The 19,484-nt window shown below is 42.0% G+C and overlaps 1 protein-coding gene across 2 annotated transcripts in view; it reads left to right on the forward strand.

Moving 5' to 3' along the window:
• The window catches only part of thada (THADA armadillo repeat containing), a 350,054-nt gene that overhangs the window by 34,001 nt on the left and 296,569 nt on the right, over window positions 1–19,484 (forward strand). For both annotated transcript variants that reach the window (XM_033025547.1, XM_033025548.1), the window contains exons 12-19: window positions 2,297–2,452; window positions 2,589–2,720; window positions 4,504–4,627; window positions 5,220–5,371; window positions 8,490–8,730; window positions 11,850–11,985; window positions 12,933–13,069; window positions 16,128–16,292. In XM_033025547.1, the coding sequence (XP_032881438.1) occupies window positions 2,297–2,452; window positions 2,589–2,720; window positions 4,504–4,627; window positions 5,220–5,371; window positions 8,490–8,730; window positions 11,850–11,985; window positions 12,933–13,069; window positions 16,128–16,292 (1,243 nt within the window). The remainder of the gene's footprint in view (window positions 1–2,296; window positions 2,453–2,588; window positions 2,721–4,503; window positions 4,628–5,219; window positions 5,372–8,489; window positions 8,731–11,849; window positions 11,986–12,932; window positions 13,070–16,127; window positions 16,293–19,484) is intronic.

Raw genomic sequence — 19,484 nt, forward strand, 5'->3', positions numbered from 1 at the left:
AGGAGAGATGGAGGAAGAGAGGTGTGTGGGAGGGAAAGGGGGAGAGAGGGAGGGAGAGAGAGGGAGGGATGGAGAAAGGGAGAGAGAGAGAGGGAACGAGGGAGGCTTCCAAAAAGGCTTCTACATCATCATCTGGTGCTAAAAGCAGGAAGCAGCCATTCAAACAGCAGTATACAAAGAGATGGCAATGAATGCACTGTCAAGTAAGGTGTGTAGAAGACATGTCAATTTGTAGCAAAGTTATGCATTCTTGTACTCTTACATGGGTATGACTGCACATAAAAAATAACATTTTTTAAAGCAAAATGGTGCCGCGTAAAAATACTGATTTCCTCAGCAAAATACTTTTTTCAGGTACTCGAATACTGAAATGCTCTGACAAAACTTGGCAGCTCTGCATCATATATACGTGTTAAAAAAAATTTTTTAATCTCATTTGCCCCACTTTGCTCCTTGCAAACCAACAAGGTGGTGTCCTGCATTAAAGCATTGTAACATAAACAAATAATCGTTGTTGTAGACTGCTCTGGAGGAAGAGGTGAAGGAGAGATTACAAAGTATGTCATTTCTTCTTTTAGTACTTTGTTAGCCATCACTCCAGCTTCCTGTCTTAATAATTTAATCCTAGATTTCCTTTAACCCTTGATTCACTTTGTGCCTAAAACAAAAATCGCTCAGAGTTTTAGGCACGCTATTTATTGAGTATCTATAACCCTAAAGAAAATTTGATAAAATAGTGATCCTGTCATGGTATATTTGCTCTATCGTTCAAATGCCAATTCCTAATATAGGGACATTGACTCCAAGATTTAGACTACCTCTGCCCTGCTAGATTCAAAGTATTCAATATCTGAATTCTGTATTTTAATATCATATCTTCCAAACTGCAGCAAACATAGACTAATTTAACACAAACTCTCCTCAAAGAACGATGCTCTCATAGGGTTCTAAGAGCCAACATAATATGATCTCTGTTCAAACCAAAGAACTCTCAGAACACTCCATCTAGGTGAAGTAAGCCCTTTCTCGGGTTACGTGATCAATGTGTACAGAGTACCCTGGGTGTAATCTCATCCAACTTTCATTTAGTTGCAGCAAACCTTGTTGTACACTATGATTTTCTTGCATATTACACAAAACTGTTTTTCACTGTATCTAAAAGGTTATCTTAGGCAGGTACATGGATAGGGTAGGTTTAGAGGGATATAGGCCAAAAGCATGCAGGTAGGACTAGTATAGATGGGGCATGTTGGTCAATGTGGGCAAGTTTGGACAAAGGGCCTGTTTCCACGCTGCATGAGTCTAGGTACACATGACAATAGTAAATCAATACCATGCTTGCACCAACCTTAAATATAAGCAAGCATCCCATATGCTTTCCTGATCATTTGCTGAATGTCTGTTAATTTTCTTTGATTTGTGCGCTAGGGTGATCACTCGGTTGGCTCTTTGAAACCCAGCATCCTTTGGAGGAAAAAAATACTAGTTTTCCTTCTTTCCTTCCAAGCAAATGACTTCATATTTTTCCACACTGTAATCCAGCAGTGACTTTTTTCCTCAACCTTTCTTAAGTGGTCTTTCTTATTTTGCAGTCCCTACCTTCTTTATAATGCTCATTTCAAGCTGGCTTTGCAGCATTAGTTTAGGTCCCTTTGTTAACCTCCAGTCCCAGAAGCCACTCTTCAATTTAGAGATTGCTGGAAGATCAAAATAAATCCATCCTTATTGCTGGGACATATTTTATTAAACATCGCTGACCATCAGGCACAGATAATTGATTATCTCCTAATCCCATTAAACTGCTGTGTACCATTTCATTACTAATGAATGAGTAAGATTCTCCACCACTGCCACTGCATTATTTGAGTAAGGTGGCATCTGTTATCAAAACTCCTAAGTAATATTATTGGCAGGAAGAGAGGTTTGCATGTTTATGGTTCCAATAGTTAACTCTCAATTTTTCTTAGCTGGTAATAGCTAAACAAAAATAAATTGTAGTTTGGAAATAAGTATTGTGACTTACATTTTCTAATTACTACGTATCAATGTTGCTTGGACTACTGATTATTTTGGCTTCACTGTGAGAAGGGATGAAAATGGTTGAGGATGGCACAGAATTGGCTGCAGCTCACATTGCAGTTCCCTGTTTTGCTTTTGAATTGTATAATGGGCACATATCAAGTGCTGGTCAATGTAGGTGAAATGAAGGTAGCAGCTTTTGTGACAATGAAAGGCACAGTATTAAGAGGAACTCGGAAATAACAAAGTTACAAAAAACATCCCATTCTGTTTACAGGTCCGTTTAGATGCCTTGGGTTTGATATGTGAGACAAACCGCACTACAGAGATGGTATCTCAGCGAGAGATGGACTTGGTAAAATTCTTCCTTCCGTATAACCTGAACAGTCAGTTTCCTGCCATAAGGCAGAAGATTGTGTGGGTAATGAGAAAGGTCAGCCAGTTTCCATTCTCCTTTTGCAGTTACCTTCTCACAACATCACCGCGGTATGGAATTTGTTTCAAGTATTTTAAATGCATTCTTGATATTTAAATATAACTTGCCTCTCTTTCAACAATCTTTGATGCAGCTCTTCTACAGGATAAGGGACAGTTCCCAAATACTTTATAAACAAACTCAGGCAATTAATAGGCAGAAGAACAGCGGATGTGAAGAAAAAGCAAATAATCAGGATCCAGAAACTCAGCTTCAACAGTACAAGGTAGAGAATAATTAGTTAATAATAAAGCTCTACACTTAGAAATAAATAATTGATTGGTTTGTGTGCTATTAAAATTGAATATTTAATTGGTGTAAATAGTGCCATTGATTTTTACTCTTTTTAAAGAATCTTCTGGTTCTTTGAATAACATTTTTTTTCAGTATAACTGTGTTCACTTTAAGAACAAAAGTATAATTATTGAGAGACATTCATCCATACCTTGGTCTCATCTTAAATATTGAATAAAGAACTTACTCAAGAACGAGAGGACATAGGTAAGAGGGGAAAGATTTAATAGGAATCTGAGGGCCAACTTTATTTACACAAAGGGTGGTAGGTATATGACATGAGCTGCCAGAGGAGGTAGTTGAGGCAGGTACTATTACAACGTTTAAAAAATATTTGGACAGATACTCCATTAACCATTCCTCAGCCCATCTGCAAACGTACTATTCTTATCCAAATCGTTGGATGACAAACAGCAATGAACCCAGCACTGAACCCTGAGGCACAGCACGTCACTGGCCTCCACTTTCAAAAACAACCTTCCACCATCACCCTCTGCTTCCTTTCATCAAGCCTATTTTCTATCCCTTCAGACTAATTGTGGGGTGGAGAAAGAATCCTGGGAGAGAGGAGAGGAGTAATATTAAAATATCATCTGATATCCTGGAAAATCCACTTGTCCACATCACCAATGTCCCAAATGTGCTGCATTAGCAGAGTTTTACTTAAACAAATTTGCACAGAAGCTTTGAATTTGGTAATTCGTCTTTCGACAGGTGATAAGCATAACAATGATAACAGTCTGAAGAAGGGTCTCGACCCGAAACGTCACCCATTCCTTCTCTCCAGATATGCTGCCTGTCCCGCTGATTTACTCCAGCATTTTGTGTCTATCTCGGAAAGTAATGAAGATATGCACGGTTGCAACAGTAGTTCATCATCACTTGTGTTCAAGAAGGAACTGCAGATGCTGGAAAATCGAAGGTACACAAAAATGCTGGAGAAACTCAGCGGGTGCAGCAGCATCTATGGAGCGAAGGAAATAGGTGACGTTTCGGGCCGAAACCCTTCTTCAGACTGATAGGGGGTGGGGGGGGGGGAGAAGGAAGGAAAAAGGGAGGAGGAGGAGCCCGAGGGCGGGGGGATGGGAGGAGACAGCTCGAGGGTTAAGGAAGGGGAGGAGACAGCAAGGGCTAGCAAAATTGGGAGAATTCAGTGTTCATGCCCGCCGGACGCAGGCTACCCAGGCGGAATATGAGGTGCTGTTCCTCCAATTTCCGGTGTTGCTCACTCTGGCAATGGAGGCGACCCAGGACAGAGAGGTCTGATTGGGAATGGGAGGGGGAGTTGAAGTGCTGAGCCACCAGGAGTTCAGGTAGGTTCTTGCGGACTGAGCGGAGGTGTTCGGCGAAACGATCGCCCAACCTCCGCTTAGTCTCACCGATGTAAATCAGCTGGCATCTAGAGCAGCGGATGCAGTAGATGAGGTTCATCATCACTTGCCGACTAACTTGTACATGGTTGATGATCCCTTTAACTGGCACTGATGGGGCCTCCTTCATGCTACATAATGTCTCATTCTGGATTCCTCAGAGCATTTGTGATACCTTAATGTTTGCTCCTTTGTTTTGCAGTAGAAATAAAGAATATTGTCCAAGTGCCATAATCACAACAAGGCTGACTGAGATTTTCTGCAGTTAAAATTATTATAATGACAAAAGTATTATTGAAATGTAGGATCAGTTCAGTTTTCATGCAAATACCTTTTGTATTTCAGGATTTTTTGATGTGGGTGTGTGAACGATTATTCCAAGCTCTGTTTCCAGGTGCTTCCTACCCGAGCAATTTCATTGTCTTGAGTCTTTTGGGAATAATTGCTGAACTTTCTGACGATGCGGAGGGTAATTTTTTTTTTCCCCACTCACTCATCTTTCGTTCCTTGTTTTGCCCATAAGAACTGCCTTCATTTATCATGGTGTATTCACACTCATCTTTCTCTCCTTGTTTTGACAACTCCCTTTGTTTATTGTAGTGTGTTCCCACTAAACTGCAAGCCAACCTGTTTATTTTATTTTATGTGTTGATGTATTGTACGCGACTCTTAATTTCAAAATAACGTTTAACGCAAATTTTGCCAAATGAAATCCACCTACACCTCTTTGTCCTCGTGAACCAATGCTCTACCACAACATCTTTTGGTGTCGAAAGTCATTGAATGTTTAACCATCCCTGCATAATTTGAACATGATTTTGGTGAAATTCTTTTATCACCTCTGAAGATCCCATTACACACACTATATGAACAAATCTATTAATATGTGGCATTCAAATCTATACTAATAGTATTGTAATTCTGTTTTGACCCTGAATTGTGAGGTGCTTTAAGTGTACAGTGTACTGCAAATTATCGATGCAAAACAGCAATTGTATTTTTAAAATGAACCTTGTAGAACCTTTAATAACTGCACTTTATTCCAAACTGCTTTTTTACAGGTCAAACTTACAGAGTGATACAAATAACTGATGCCATGCAGCCTGCCTATTCTGATGCTTTGTTAGGGTGTTTGAATAGCACCTTCGAGGAAGTTAAATTATTAGCCTATGATCTTATGAGGAAACTTCCAGCAACACTTTTTGGACTGCAGGTAGTAAACATAAAGAAAAGCTTTGGTTATTCTTGCTATATATACATTTATGTATTTATATCTGTGTGTGTGCGCATAGGTATATAGTATATATCTGGCCTAGGTCAATTGTGGTTGTATTTCTTGTAACCTGTCTCATCAATCACACTTGAATGTTGCAATGTACGTCATGAAAAATGAACTGATAACATTGCAGTGAGACAGCACGACCCAAAGCAAATGATTTTAACAGAATTAGAAAAAGGAAATGACTGAGAATTTGTTCTTAATTTTCCTTTCTATGTTGCTAACTTTCTTGATAGGTCCTGAAAAAAAGATGGAAGGAAAGATTCAATTGAGAAACAACATAGAAAAGAAAGTTAAGAACAAAACTTGTAACATAGAAACATAGATAGAAAATAGGTGCAGGAGTAGGCCATTCGGCCCTTCGAGCCTGCCTTTGAGCGAGAGTTCGACCATTCAATATGATCATGGCTGATCATCCAACTCAGTACCCTGTACCTGCCTTCTCTCCATACCCCCTGATCCCTTTAGCCACAAGGGCCACATCTAACTCCCTCTTAAATATAGCCAATGAACTGGCCTTAACTACCTTCTGTGGCAGAGAATTCCAGAGATTCACCACTCTCTGTGTGAAAAATGTTTTCCTCATCTCGGTCCTAAAAGATTTCCCCCTTATCCTTAAACTGTGACCCCTTGTTCTGGACTTCCCCAACATTGGGAACAATCTTCCTGCATCTAGCCTGTCCAACCCCTTAAGAATTTTGTAAGTTTCTATAAGATCCCCCCTCAATCTTCTAAATTCCAGCGAGTACAAGCCGAGTCTATCCAGTCTTTCTTCATATGAAAGTCCTGACATCCCAGGAATCAGTCTGGTGAACCTTCTCTGTACTCCCTCTATGGCAAGAATGTCTTTCCTCAGATTAGGAGACCAAAATTGTACGCAATACTCCAGGTGTGGTCTCGCCAAGACCCTGTACAACTCCAGTAGAACCTCCCTGCTCCTATACTCAAATCCATACATTTGCTATTTTCTCAAGATCTTCTGAAATAATCCACAACTTGAATGAGAATATGTCCATTAACAATGTTTAAGAGTACTTGCATTGTTTGGTAATAGTTTTCTGGACAATTAGTATCCAAATGAAATATCTCCATGCAAATCACAATGACAGCAAAGGGTGGCACAGTGGTGCAGCCAGCGTCAGAGTTACTGCCTAACAGCGCCAGAGACTTGGGTTCGATCCTGACCATGAATGTTGTCTGAATAATTAATGAATTAAAATTTAAAAAATGATTGGCTAAGTATGTATGCATACAAGGAATTAGCCTTGGTGCTTTGCTCGCAAAAGGATGAAAACACGATATATAGCAGACAATTTAAAAATAAAACATTATAAGTGAAACGTGAGAATAAAGTACCAGAGTAAAAAGAGGCTACAGACTTTTGGCTGTTGAGTAGAGCTACTGTTCGTGGGAAGAAGCTGTTTTTATGTCTGGCTGTGACGGCTTTGATGGTCCCGAGTTGCCTCCCAGAGGGAAGGACTTCAAAGAGTTCGTGGCCAGGGTGAGAGGGGTCAGAGATGATCTTATCCGCTCGCTTCCTGGCCCTTGCAGTGTACAGTTCGTCAATGGGGGGAAGGTTGTAGTCAAAAGATTTCTCGGCTGATCGAACGATGTGCTGCAGATTCTGGATGTCATGCTTGATGGCTGAGCTAAACCAGACCTGATGGAAAAGGTGAGGACAGACTCTATGATGGTCGTGTAAAACTGGACCATAATTGCCTGTGGCGGGTTGTATTTCCTCAGCTGCTGCAGGAAGTACATCCTCTGTTGGGCCCTTTTGACTCCTTGTGGAGTCGATGGTGGCGCCCAATTTAAGATCCCTGGAGATGATGGTTCCAAGGAACTTAAATGACTCCACAGTTGTGACGGTATTGTGGTCATTAAGACCAGTAATCCTTGGCTTGTCTGTACAGACCAATCCTTGGTCAAACCTTTGGAATATGGGAGGAAACTGAAGCATCTGGGGGAAACCCACACGATCACAGGAAGAATGTACAAACTCCCTACTGTAGGGAGTTTACACATTCAGCGTGGACACTGGTCTTTCACCTCACCCAACCCACACTGACCAGCAATCATCCCGTACACTATCACTATCCTGTACATTACGGACAATCAACACTTTTACCAAAGCCAATTACCTTATAAACCTTTGGAATGTGGGAGGAAACCGACATATGGGAGGAAACATGGGGAAAACGCACACGATCACAGGAAGAACGTACAAACTCCTTAATTGGCTTTGGTCAAATTGTTGATTGTCCATAATGTACAGGATAGTGATAGTGTATGGGATGGGCTGAAGAACCAGTTTCCACACTGAATGTCTAAAGCAGCTCAGCCAGAAACTTACTGATGCATGGCTTATGAGATATGTCTTATTTGCTGGTCACTTTACACATGTATCATTGTTTTTAACAAAATCTGGCATATTTCACTTTAGTGACTTGTAGCAAATAGCATGCAGTTGATCTCGGTAGTTTTTTTGTTGGGTTATCCACTTCCTTTGAATTCAACATGTACAACTGATATTACTACAACATTTCAAATCCTGGCAACATGACCCACCGATGAACTGTTATTTAACTCCTGACCCAGGTTATTAGCATTATTCAGCTATAGAATTTCCACAGACTCACTTCTGATCTCGGTGTGTAGGAAGGATCTGCAGATGCTCGTTTACACTGAACATAGACACTGGAGTAACTCAGCGGATCAGGCAGCATCTCTGGAGAAAAGGAATAGGAACCAGCCCGACCTAAAACGCCACCTATTCCTTTTCTGCAGAAGTGCTGCCTAACCCACTGGGTTATTTCAGCATTTTGTCTGTATCTTCTGATCTCCGTGTTGGTTCTCGTATCAAGTTGGTCTTGGATCTTGTGTGCAAACATTAGTGCCACAAACGTTTAATTTAGAAGTGTATTTGATTATCCTGTCCGAAATATTCATACTCAACAGCATTAGATATGGTGTCGTTTTAAGTGATTACTATGGCTTTGCCTTATGGCTGGAGTAGTTAATTAAATGCTGCTCATGTTCCTCCATCTTGCAGGACGGTGAGAAACTGCACACACTTTTGCAGGCAGCTTTGGACTTGTCGACCAGCACAAAACCTTATGACTGCGTTACTGCTTCCTACCTCTTTGCCCTACTGGTACAGCAGAAGGGTTTCCTGCTAGCTCTTCGCGCTTGTTCTTCCAAACAACAAATGACTGGTGACCAATTTGATGGCCTCAGCAAGGCTGATGGAAAGCAACCAGATAAGGAAACTGTAGAGACCAATATTTTAGAAGGTCAGTGCTGATCTACAATTCAACTCATTCTTTCTAGTAAAATCCAGACTTGATATTCTTCAATTTCTTGCTTTTGCATTGCGCAGATGACCAATGTTTATTGTTCTTGCTATCTTGTGAAGTATTTCCTGCACTGCTTAGTAATTTGAATGCATATTTACAAGAATGGTTTGACATCTCCTTAAATTCTGCTGATAAGAGTAGTGGGTGCTCCTCAGTTGCCTGTTGATGGACATTGAACATTGGGATTTGGGTACAGGGGCGTTATTATCTGCTTCCATGTTTTATATAATCTACGTCCACAAAATAACCTTGTGGCCTCCCACTTCTGAGGGGATTCGGCAGTGTTAGTTACGGGTGTGGCTGGATGAAAATATTAGGAAAGGGTGTCAATGGCAGATCTTGATTGGAATTTTGCCTGCTAATGTTAAATCTTAAGACTGGGAATGTAGATAGAGCAGGAAAAATTATGTTTGGGTGTCTGCAGAGCTTCAAACACCATACCCTGGGAACCATCCTGCTGCAGTGCCTTCATGGAATGATTCCATAATTTTTAACATGATGAAGGGGATAGTCCTTGGGTGCAATGCTTGTCCAAATGCAGCCTGTCTCAAACTTTATAGTCATGAACCTACACATCTGTTCTTGCATTTCTGAAATACTTCTGTACATTGCACAACCTCAGTGGCACCAAGGATTCAGGGGTAGGATGGCCAGATTTTAATTTCTGATAACGCACATTTTTAATTCACCTTTCTTTCTAATTCTGTGACAGCCTACTGTGCTGTTGAAAGAAGTAACAAGTCTGTCCCTCCAGGAATTGCAACCTACCTTCAAAGCCAGACCATGAGGAAAAAGAAAGGTACATGGGCCTGCAATAGATCAGTGCCAAACAATGCAGGTGCCGACTTCCTCTGGCAGCTTGGTTCCTGTACACATCACCCTCTCAGTGAAAAGGTTGCCTCTTAGGTCCTTCAATCTTTCCCTTTTCACCTTTAGCCTGTGTCTCTAGTTTTAGACTCCCCTACCCTGGGGAAAAGACTGGCTATTCGCCTTATTTGTGCACATTATTTTATAAACCTCTATAAGGTCACCCCTCAGTCTCCTATGCTCTAGGAAACAAAATGATTGCTCAATGGTGAGTATCTGTACTCCCTTGCAAATGTGCTTTATATCTGATTGATTGAATTGATTGAACCTTAGAAGAAGTGAGGAACAGCACCTCATATTTTGCTTGGGCAGCTTGCACTCCAGCAGTATGAATATTGACATGCCTAACTTCAAGTAACCCTTGCTGTCCCTCTCTCTCCATCCATCCCCCTTCCTAGTTCTCCAACCAGTCTGACTGTCCCCCTGATTAAATGTTATCTCTGTATTCTTCCTTGTAACTTCTCCTAGCTAACAATGATCTATTCTACATTTTTCATGATCTCCATCCCCTATGTTGTGTCGTTTTCACACCTTACACTTCCTTATCTCTGTGTCACCCTCTCCCCTCAGTCTGAAGTAGGGTCTCAACCCGAAATGTCACCCATTCCTCCTGTCCAGAGATGCTGCCTGTCCCGCTGAGTTAGTCCAACATTTTGTAGTCTATAAGGTACACAAAATTGCTGGGGAAACTCAGCGGGTGCAGCAGCATCTATGGAGCAAAGGAAATAGGCGATGTTTCGGGCCGAAACCCTTCTTCAGACTGATGGGGGGTGGGGGGGGGGAAAGAAAGAAGGAAAAGGGGAGGAGGAGGAGGAGCCCGAGGGCGGGCGGATGGGAGGGTGGGAGGAGACAGCTAGAGGGTTAAGGAAGGGGAGGAGACAGCAAGGGCTAGCCAAATTGGGAGAATTCAATGTTAATGCCATAAGGACGCAAGGTCCCCAGACGGAATATGAGGTGCTGTTCCTCCAATTTCCGCTGTTGCTCACTCTGGCAATGGAGGAGACCCAGGACAGAGAGGTCGGATTGGGAATGGGAGGGGGAGTTGAAGTGCTGAGCCACCGGGAGGTCAGGTAGGTTATTGCGGACTGAGCGGAGGTGTTCGGCGAAACGATCGCCCAACCTACGCTTGGTCTCACCGATGTAAATCAGCTGACATCTAGAGCAGCGGATGCAGTAGATGAGGTTGGAGGAGATACAGGTGAACCTTTGTCGCACCTGGAACGACTGCTTGGGACCTTGAATGGAGTCGAGGGGGGAGGTGAAGGGACAGGTGTTGCATTTCTTGTAGTCTATCTTTGATTGAAAGCTGCAGCATGGAAACAGGCATTGTGTTCCACCGGGTTCACACTGACAATTGATCACTTGTTAACACTAGTTCTATGTTATCCTATTTTCCCATCCACTTCCTCCACACTAGCAACAATTTACACAGGGTAATTAGCCTACAGACCCACATCTTTAGGATGTGAGACCAAACCAGAGCACCCAGAGGAAACCCAGGCGAAGTTAGGATCGAACTCTGGTCTCTGGCGCTGTGAGACAGCAGCTCCACGATCATACTCGTTGATATTGAGCTTTCATTCACGTGACACACCCTGGTTGTGTTACTATTTTGCTGTGTTTATGTTTTTGTCACTTGGAGCAGTTATATTATCTTGACCAGACTGCTGCTCTAATGCTGATTAGCTCTTACTTCTGAAGTTACAGTCTGGAGCTCAATGGATGGCTTATCACGGAGACAAGCTCTATAAACAGTGACAAAAAACAGAACCCAACAGTACACTTTTACCAGCAAGTTATTTTAATCATTTGGGGAAAATGGTCATAAATTATTTTTGAAATGTTCTAACTCCAGCGATAGTGGCTGTTTAATTTAGTGAAAGTTCCTCGTGAGGAATGCGGCTGCACATTTTTGGCAGCATTTGAATTCTCTTCTTAATGATCATTTAAAGTAAAATCTTACCTCGTATATCAGTGCTAAGGTTCTGCAATGTACAGAAGTATTTCAGAAATGCAAGAACAGAATCATGAAAAGAGTTTTGGCGAAATCCATTGTGGATCAACCAAATGTACAGAAACATTCAAGCACTTGTGTGCAGAATGGAAATGACTTTTGAATTAGTATAATGGGTTATTTATTAATTTTTTAAAATTTAATCTGCATTAAATTTTCTCCTCTAACTTTACAGTTATTAAGTACCTGGTGAACTGTTTGTCAGATGAGATCAGACAGGCTGCAAAATCTCTGGTGCATGCGGCAGCCTCCAACCCCTTATATGGAAGAGTACATTGCATCATTGGAACTCTGCAACAACTCTCTCTGAAGTAGGTCATCTTGCTTATGAGTACCTGCTAGGTTGTCACATTCTATTTCCAAATATATATATATATCTATCTATATTTTAAAAATCTTACATCAGATTTATGTCCTTTGGTAACTGCTGACATTTTCAAAATCTGCTTAGCAATGATAACTTTAATAACTGCAGGTGGTGGTGTGATAGCATTTATAGTGTACCATGAACTACAGTCCTACACTATATAGCCTTGTTAGGATGTCCCTATTTTATACCACTGAGAGGCAATGCAAAATAAATGGGTAATTAACCAAGTTTCTTTCTTGCCGTTCCCTTGCCCCCCCCCCCCCCCATCCCCACCCACTTTCCACATCAAATTAATAAAAACGCAGCTTAAAGTGTTCAACTTCAATAAATGGTCATGAATAAAATTGTGTGACCTCTGACTTGTTGCTTCACACAATGGAAGATTTGCTATTTCAGTGGAACTGTTATGTCAACTTGATTTTTGTAACTGCTCTTCTACTACTTGTGTGCCAAATGTGGGGAATTTACAACATCCCTATTGTGTCCCAAGTTGAGCCAAATATTAACTTGGTCACCCTTTGTGACCATTAAAGGCAAGGCAGACAGACATAAAGCTACATCCTTACATTGATGTCATGTGGTAGGTGGTGCCTGGTCCTCTAGTTGTAGCAAACCCAATCAACAGCCGAATAGAGGAATGCTACCAGTGCATCATATAACTACTTGTCATTTATATGACACATGTGCTTTTTGTAATTTACTTTAAAGTATGAGTTGTAGAGAGCTCAAGTTAATATTTGGACACTCTTATAAAGGGCAGATGTGAACATGTACCAACACTATTAGCTGACTAAATCCTTAAATACTCACAAACCGCTCATGGCTTGATTGTTTATGAAAGGCAGCTATTCTGTAAACAGTAATCGTGCATTTCAATTTTTTTTCCAGGTCCATCACAAAAATAGCAGAATGGCGGCAGGTTGTAGAAGGGCTGATTTCAATGGCCTTTCATCTGTCGACAGTGGTGTCTCCTATTTGTCAGAGCTCCTCACCAGAAGGGCTAATTCCAATGGACGCAGATCTCGGTAAGCTATTGCAGTTAATACAGGAAGAAGCTCAGTGCAACACATTAACATTGCTAGTCAGTGGCAAACCATCAGTACTTACAGCTGCCCTTATAAACACTGCCCACTAGATATAGTGATTTTTTGCTGTTCCCAGTGTAGATTTAGTCAGGTGTCAGGGGAAACCTTCTGCATCTAGTTGCAGTGATGCCATTGAGCAGCAAAATACAAATAATTTGTAAGGACAGGTAAACCGAGCTAACGTGTTTTTGTCTGACAAATAATGATTACATGGGACTTTAGAGTTCCAGCGCTGAAACAGGCCCTCCCGCCCACGGAGTCCACGCTAGTTAATGATCACCCCGTACACTAACACTATCCTGCACACTAGGGACAATTTACAATTTTACCAAAGCCAATTGACCTACAAACCTGTACGTCTTTGGAGTATGGGAGGAAACTGCAGCACAAGTTCACAAGTTATAGGTGTAGAATTAGGCCATTCGGTCCATCGAGTCTAGTCCGCCATTCAATCATGGCTGTTCTCTGCCTCTTAATCCTATTTTCCTGCTTTCTCCCCGTAACTCTTGACACCTGTTCTAATCAAGAATTTGTCTACCTCAGCCTTAAAAATATCCACTGACTTGGGCTCCACAGCACTCTGTGGCAATGAGCTCCACAGATAGCCTCCTTTTGTTCTGGTATTTCATTGCATTCACATGTTTAAACGATAATGTTTTTTTCTTAATGTTTTATTCTTGATGGTTTACTGTATGTCGTGTTGATACTTGCGAGCGGAGCACCAAGGCAAATTCCTTGTATGTGTACATACTTAGCCAATAAACTTATTCATTCATTCAATCATTAACTACCCTCTGATTAACTACCCTAACTAGCACCTGGAGAAAACCAGGTCTCTGCCGCTGTAAGGCAGCAGCTCTACCACTGTGACACTGTGCCACCCCTGAAATTGAAAGTAAGGCAGATGTTGTTTTGGTTTAGTTTAGAGATACAGCGCGGACACAGGCCATTCGGCCCACCGGGTCTGCGCCCGCAGCGACCAGCGATCCCCACATATTAACAGTATCCTACACACACTCGGGACAATTTTTACATTTGCCAAGCCAATTTACCTACAAACCTGTACGTCATAGGAGTGTGGGAGGAAACCGAAGATCTCGGAGGAAACCCACGCAGGTCACGGGGAGAACATACAAACTCTGTACAGACAGCACCCGTGGATGTGATCGAACCCGGGTCTCCGGCGCTACAAGCGCTGTAAGGCTTCAACTCTACCGATGCGCCACCGTGCTGCCCTCTGTTTTGACACCGTGAAAAACTCTAATGATTTAAATAATTCTTGTTTTTAAGATCTCAATTTTGAGTTAACATTGAGAAAATCAAAATCCGTGAATATAACTTTTTAAAGTCAGAACGAGCAGTTATGATTTTTGAATGCTATTTATGCTTCCTTCTCATGCAATGTGCCATCGCATGCTCAGGGTTTTTTGCAGGAAAGGTTTATTGATTCGACTGATCATGCTGCGGAAGGCTGCAAAATAGTCTATCCTGTGGAGAAGCAATTTAGCCTAGATTTCTCTATTTAACGGCTACTTAATAATTCAGAAGTTGCAGTCAGATTTCCTCCTTTATTCTATGGTATTGATAAATGAGGATCCCTGAATTCTCAATGGTTTGCTGAGTCCAGTGGTAGCATTTAAAACTTCCTATTTGGGCACGACTGCTACATGGCATCAGAACAAAGCGTTAAAATATCTGCAGAGCTTTACTAAAACCGAACATATCATAACTAACAAAACACAAACTATGGAATTACAACTAAAAGACTGAACACAACTAGCAGACAAAAGACCTTGGACATTTAACTAACGGCTTTCACCCAGAAGACGCTGCTGAAACCAGGCTTCCTTATCTACATAGGATGACCAGGATGTATAGAGTACCTTCATATCATTGAAGTGATTGGTGTTCAAAGTACTTTTAGGTTCTTATCAGATGTAACTTTTGAGTCCATCAGTCTGAAGAAGGGTCTTGAGCCGAAACGTCACCCATTCATTCTCTCCAGAGATGCTGCCTGTCCCGCTAAGTTTTCCAGCTTTTTGTGTCTGTCTTAGCTGTTCTTTGGCACTATCTTCGGCAAACCCGTTCTCAAGCAGTTAATGCCTTTTTAAAGCAACTAATCCCATCATTTCTAGACTAACCTAGATTTTAGCCGCACAGTGGCACAGTGGTCGAGTTGCTGCCTTACAGCGCAAGTGACCTGGGTTTGTTCCTGACTGCGGGTGCTGTCTGTATGGAGTTTGTACGTTTTCCCTGTGACCTGTATAGGTTTCCTCTGGGTGCTCCTCCCAGTTTCCTCCCACATTATGTACGGGGGGATTGCTGGTTGGCGTGGACTCGGTGGGCCAAAGGGTGCTTCCACACTCTATGTCTAAAGTCTAACCCCATCAATTCTCTGTAAGCCACAGCAATAACATCATTGAAAATGACACAAAATGCTGGAGTTACTCAGCGGGTCAGGCAACATCTCTGGAGAAAAGGAATTGGTGACATCTCAGGTTGAGACTGGAGTCTGAAGAAGGGTCTCAACCCGAAAGATCACCTATTCCTTTTCTCCAGAGATGCTGCCTGACATGCTGAGTTACTCCAACATTTTGGGTCTATCTAGCGTGTAGTTCCTGACTATCATTATTTCCCTTCTAAATGTCAAGGTTTATTGAGTGAGGACCTGCTTTAACTGCTCTTTGAATTTTTCTATTTGGTTTCTCCTCTGTAATGGATAAACATTCTGAAGAAAGGTCTTGATCCGAAACATCACCCATTCCTTCTCTCCAGAGATGCTGCCTGTTACTCCAGCATTTAGTGTCTATCTTTGATTTAAAGCAGCATTTCCTTCCTACACATGGATAACCATTTGCTGGATTAACTCAATGGGTCAGGCAGCGTCCCTGGATTACATGGATGGGCGATATTTCGGATTGGGACTTTTCTTCAGGCAGTTTGCCCCAACGATTCAGATTGATTGATTCAGAGTGATGGTATTATGTTTCCTAAACAGAGACGGCTGAAAACTTGCAGAAGATTATAAGTGAAATAAAACCACGGGACACAAACGATTACTTTGCACAAGTGAAAGTGATGAAAAGTGATGAAGACAAAGAAACAAGTAGAAATCTTCCTGGAGACGGCAATCCTGCTGAAGATTTAAGCATGACAATGACCGGTAACAAAGTCAAATATCCTTCTCAGCGTTTATTTATTAAAGTTTCAGAACTCATATGAAAGCCTTGCAAAAACAAATCGGGGGCAGCCAGCACTGAATGCTGCCCAAAATCTGTTCTGATGTAGCTTACAGAAGAGAGTTGATTAGAAAATAACTTGAGAGAAGCATTTTTGATTAACAATGAACATTGTAACAGACAAGGTTTATTTTAAAGGACAGTTGTTAAATTACTGGACTAATGATTCAAATTACTGGACTCGTGATTCAGAAGTTTGGGCCAATAGTTTGTGGAGTTCTACTGTGGCAGCAGTGGAATTTATATTCAGGAAATTAATATCTGGAATTAAAATGTAACTGCAGCAGGTACTCTTGGCAGTCCTGCATTGGACATTGCTACACTTAGTTATTGGAAAAGAGAGCCATATCTTCCTTTTGATCTGTAAAGGTGAGGTGTTTGAATACGTTCCTCTTTGATTGTGAACCAATTGAGAGAAAAAAATTAGAAGACCATGATATAAAGTTGGCCACAATTAAATAGGCTTCTGAATTAGTCGTGCTGCAACTCTCCAGGAATTTCAATGTCCATAGTAACTCATCTTCGGCAGTCGCTCGAAACGAGTATGACTGTCCTCTCATGGAGGACGCCTGTGCGTGACTTTGTTTAACACGGGGAGACTGATGCACAGGCAGCCACCCCACGGTCGTTGACAGATCTGGGTCAGAATCCAGTGGCATGGAGTCCAAGACGACCGGAGACCCTTGCCTGTTGCAGCCTTCATCCGCCTTCCCAGCCGTTGTGACGCTCCACTAAAGTTAGCCATCATCCTCCGCCTGTCGCCTAAAAAGTCGCCTAAGTGGAACAGGCCCATAACTCTCTTTTGAATGCATCCAGTGAATCGGCCTCCACTGCCTTCTGAGGCAGAGAATTCCACAAATTCACAACTGTGTGAAAATGTTTTTCCTCATCTCAGTTCTAAATGGCCTACCCCTTATTCCTAAACTGTGGCCCCTGGTTCTGGACTACCCCAACATCGGGAACATGTTTCCTGCATCTAGCGTGTCCAATCCCTCAATAATTTTATATGTTTCTATAAGATCCCCTCTCATCATTCTAAATTCCAGTGAATACAAGCCCAGTCACTCCATTCTTTCATCATATGTCAGTCCCGCCATCCCGGGAATTAACCTCTTGAAGGGTCTCAACCCGAAACGTTACCCATTCCTTCTCTTCAGGTCCCGCTGAGTTACTCCAGCATTTCATGTCTACTTGGTCTATTGCTTATCCTAAGATTGTGCCAATTTCTTTCCAAGCTCTCCAGGTCAAGGATGAGTCAATTCGATGTACCCCATCAAACCCTGTCAGCGTGTTGTGTAATCTTATTTGGAGTATAATGCATGGGTGCTCTTGAACTGTGAAGGAGAAGAAATAGCCCTTGAAACCATGTGGTTTTCTCTATCACTTTCCATCCATCATCTTTCATTCACCCATTTCCATCATCTACCAAGATGCATTACCAAATAGTGTTAGTTTGCCAGAGGAGATAGTTGAGGCAGGTGCTATAACCACATTTAAAAGACTTTTGGGCAGGTACATAGATAGGAAAGGTTTAGTGGAGTATGGGCCAAATACAGGCTGGTGGGACTAGAGTAGATGGGGCATCCTGGTTGGCATGGACAAGATGGGTCGAAGGGCTTGTTTCCGTGCTGTATGACTGACTGTAAATCAAGTATATTTCGTTCATCTGCATAATTTCTGATCTGAGAGAAGGGGCAGAGTTTAAAAAGGATAATGATTTTTTTTTAAGTCTAACTCATTCTGCTTTTTTTTATCTTTTAATTTTTTTTTTATCTGCCCAGTGGCATTCCCAATAAAAAGGAAACCCCAGGTGAACGATGGTGTGTTACCTACCTCTCGAACCAGTTTGAAGCAGTTTATTTTCGCCCTTGCATGCCATCTGGTGGTTTCTTAAAGGATCAACGCAATCACTGCAAATTGAATTGCAGCCCCACTCCAAACATTTTATATTGTCCCATCCATTAGTATCCAACTTCCTGCTCCAAGAATGTGCTGCTCCATGTGAAGAATGATTTATTTTGCTTTTAGCTGCTTAATCAGCTGATGCTTGACTAATCTTTTGGAATTTTTTGAGGATGTAACAAGTAGAATGGATAAGGGAGAGCCAGTGGACTTTCAAAAGGCCTTTGACAAAGTCCCACACAAGAGATTAGTGGGCAAAATTAGAGCCCATAGTATTGGGGGTAGGGTATTGACGTGGATAAAGAACTGGTTGGCAGACAGGAAGCAAAGAGTTAACAGGTCCTTTTCAGAATGGCAGGCAGTGACTAGTGGGGTGCCCCAAGGCTCGGTGCTGGGACCCCAGTTGTTTGCAATATATATTAACGATTTAGATAAGGGAATTAAATATAACATCTCTAAATTTGCGGATGACACAAAGCTGGGTGGCAGTGTGAGCTGCAAGGAGGATGCCAGGAGGCTACAGGGTGACTTGGATAGGTTGGGTGAGTGGGCAGAAGCATGGCAGTATAATGTGGATAAATGTGAGGTTATCCACTTTGGTGGCAAGAAAAGGAAGGTAGATTATTGTCTGAATGGTGTCAGATTAGGAGAAGGGGTGGGGGGGGGGGGGGGTGCAACGATACCTGGGTGCGCTTATACATCAGTCACTGAAAGTAAACATGCAGGTACAGCAGGCAGTGAAATAAGCCAATGCTGGCCTTCATTGCAAGAGGATTTTAGTGTAGGAGCAAGGAGGTCCTACTGCAGTTGTACAGGGCCCTGGTGAGGCCGCATCTGGAGTATTGTGTGCAATTTTGGTCTCCTAATACGAGGAAGGATATTATTGCTATTGAGGGAGTGCAGCATAGATTCATCATGTTTATACCCGCGATGGCGGGACTGACGTAAGTTGAAAGAATGGGCCGACTGGGATTGTATTTGCTGGAATTTAGAAAGGTGATCTTATAGAAACCCATATAATTCTTAGAGGATTGGACAGGGTAGATGCAGGAAAAATGTTCCCGATGTTGGAGGAGTCCAGAACCAGGGGTCACAGTTTAAGAATAAGGGGTAGGCCATTTAGGACTGAGATGAGGAAAAATGTTTTCACCCAGAGAGTTGTGAATCTGTGAAAGTCTCTGCCACAGAAAGCAGTGGAGGCCAATTCACTGGAT

Source organism: Amblyraja radiata, chromosome 8 (assembly GCF_010909765.2).
Source record: "Amblyraja radiata isolate CabotCenter1 chromosome 8, sAmbRad1.1.pri, whole genome shotgun sequence".
In the NCBI taxonomy this organism is placed as follows: domain Eukaryota; kingdom Metazoa; phylum Chordata; class Chondrichthyes; order Rajiformes; family Rajidae; genus Amblyraja; species Amblyraja radiata.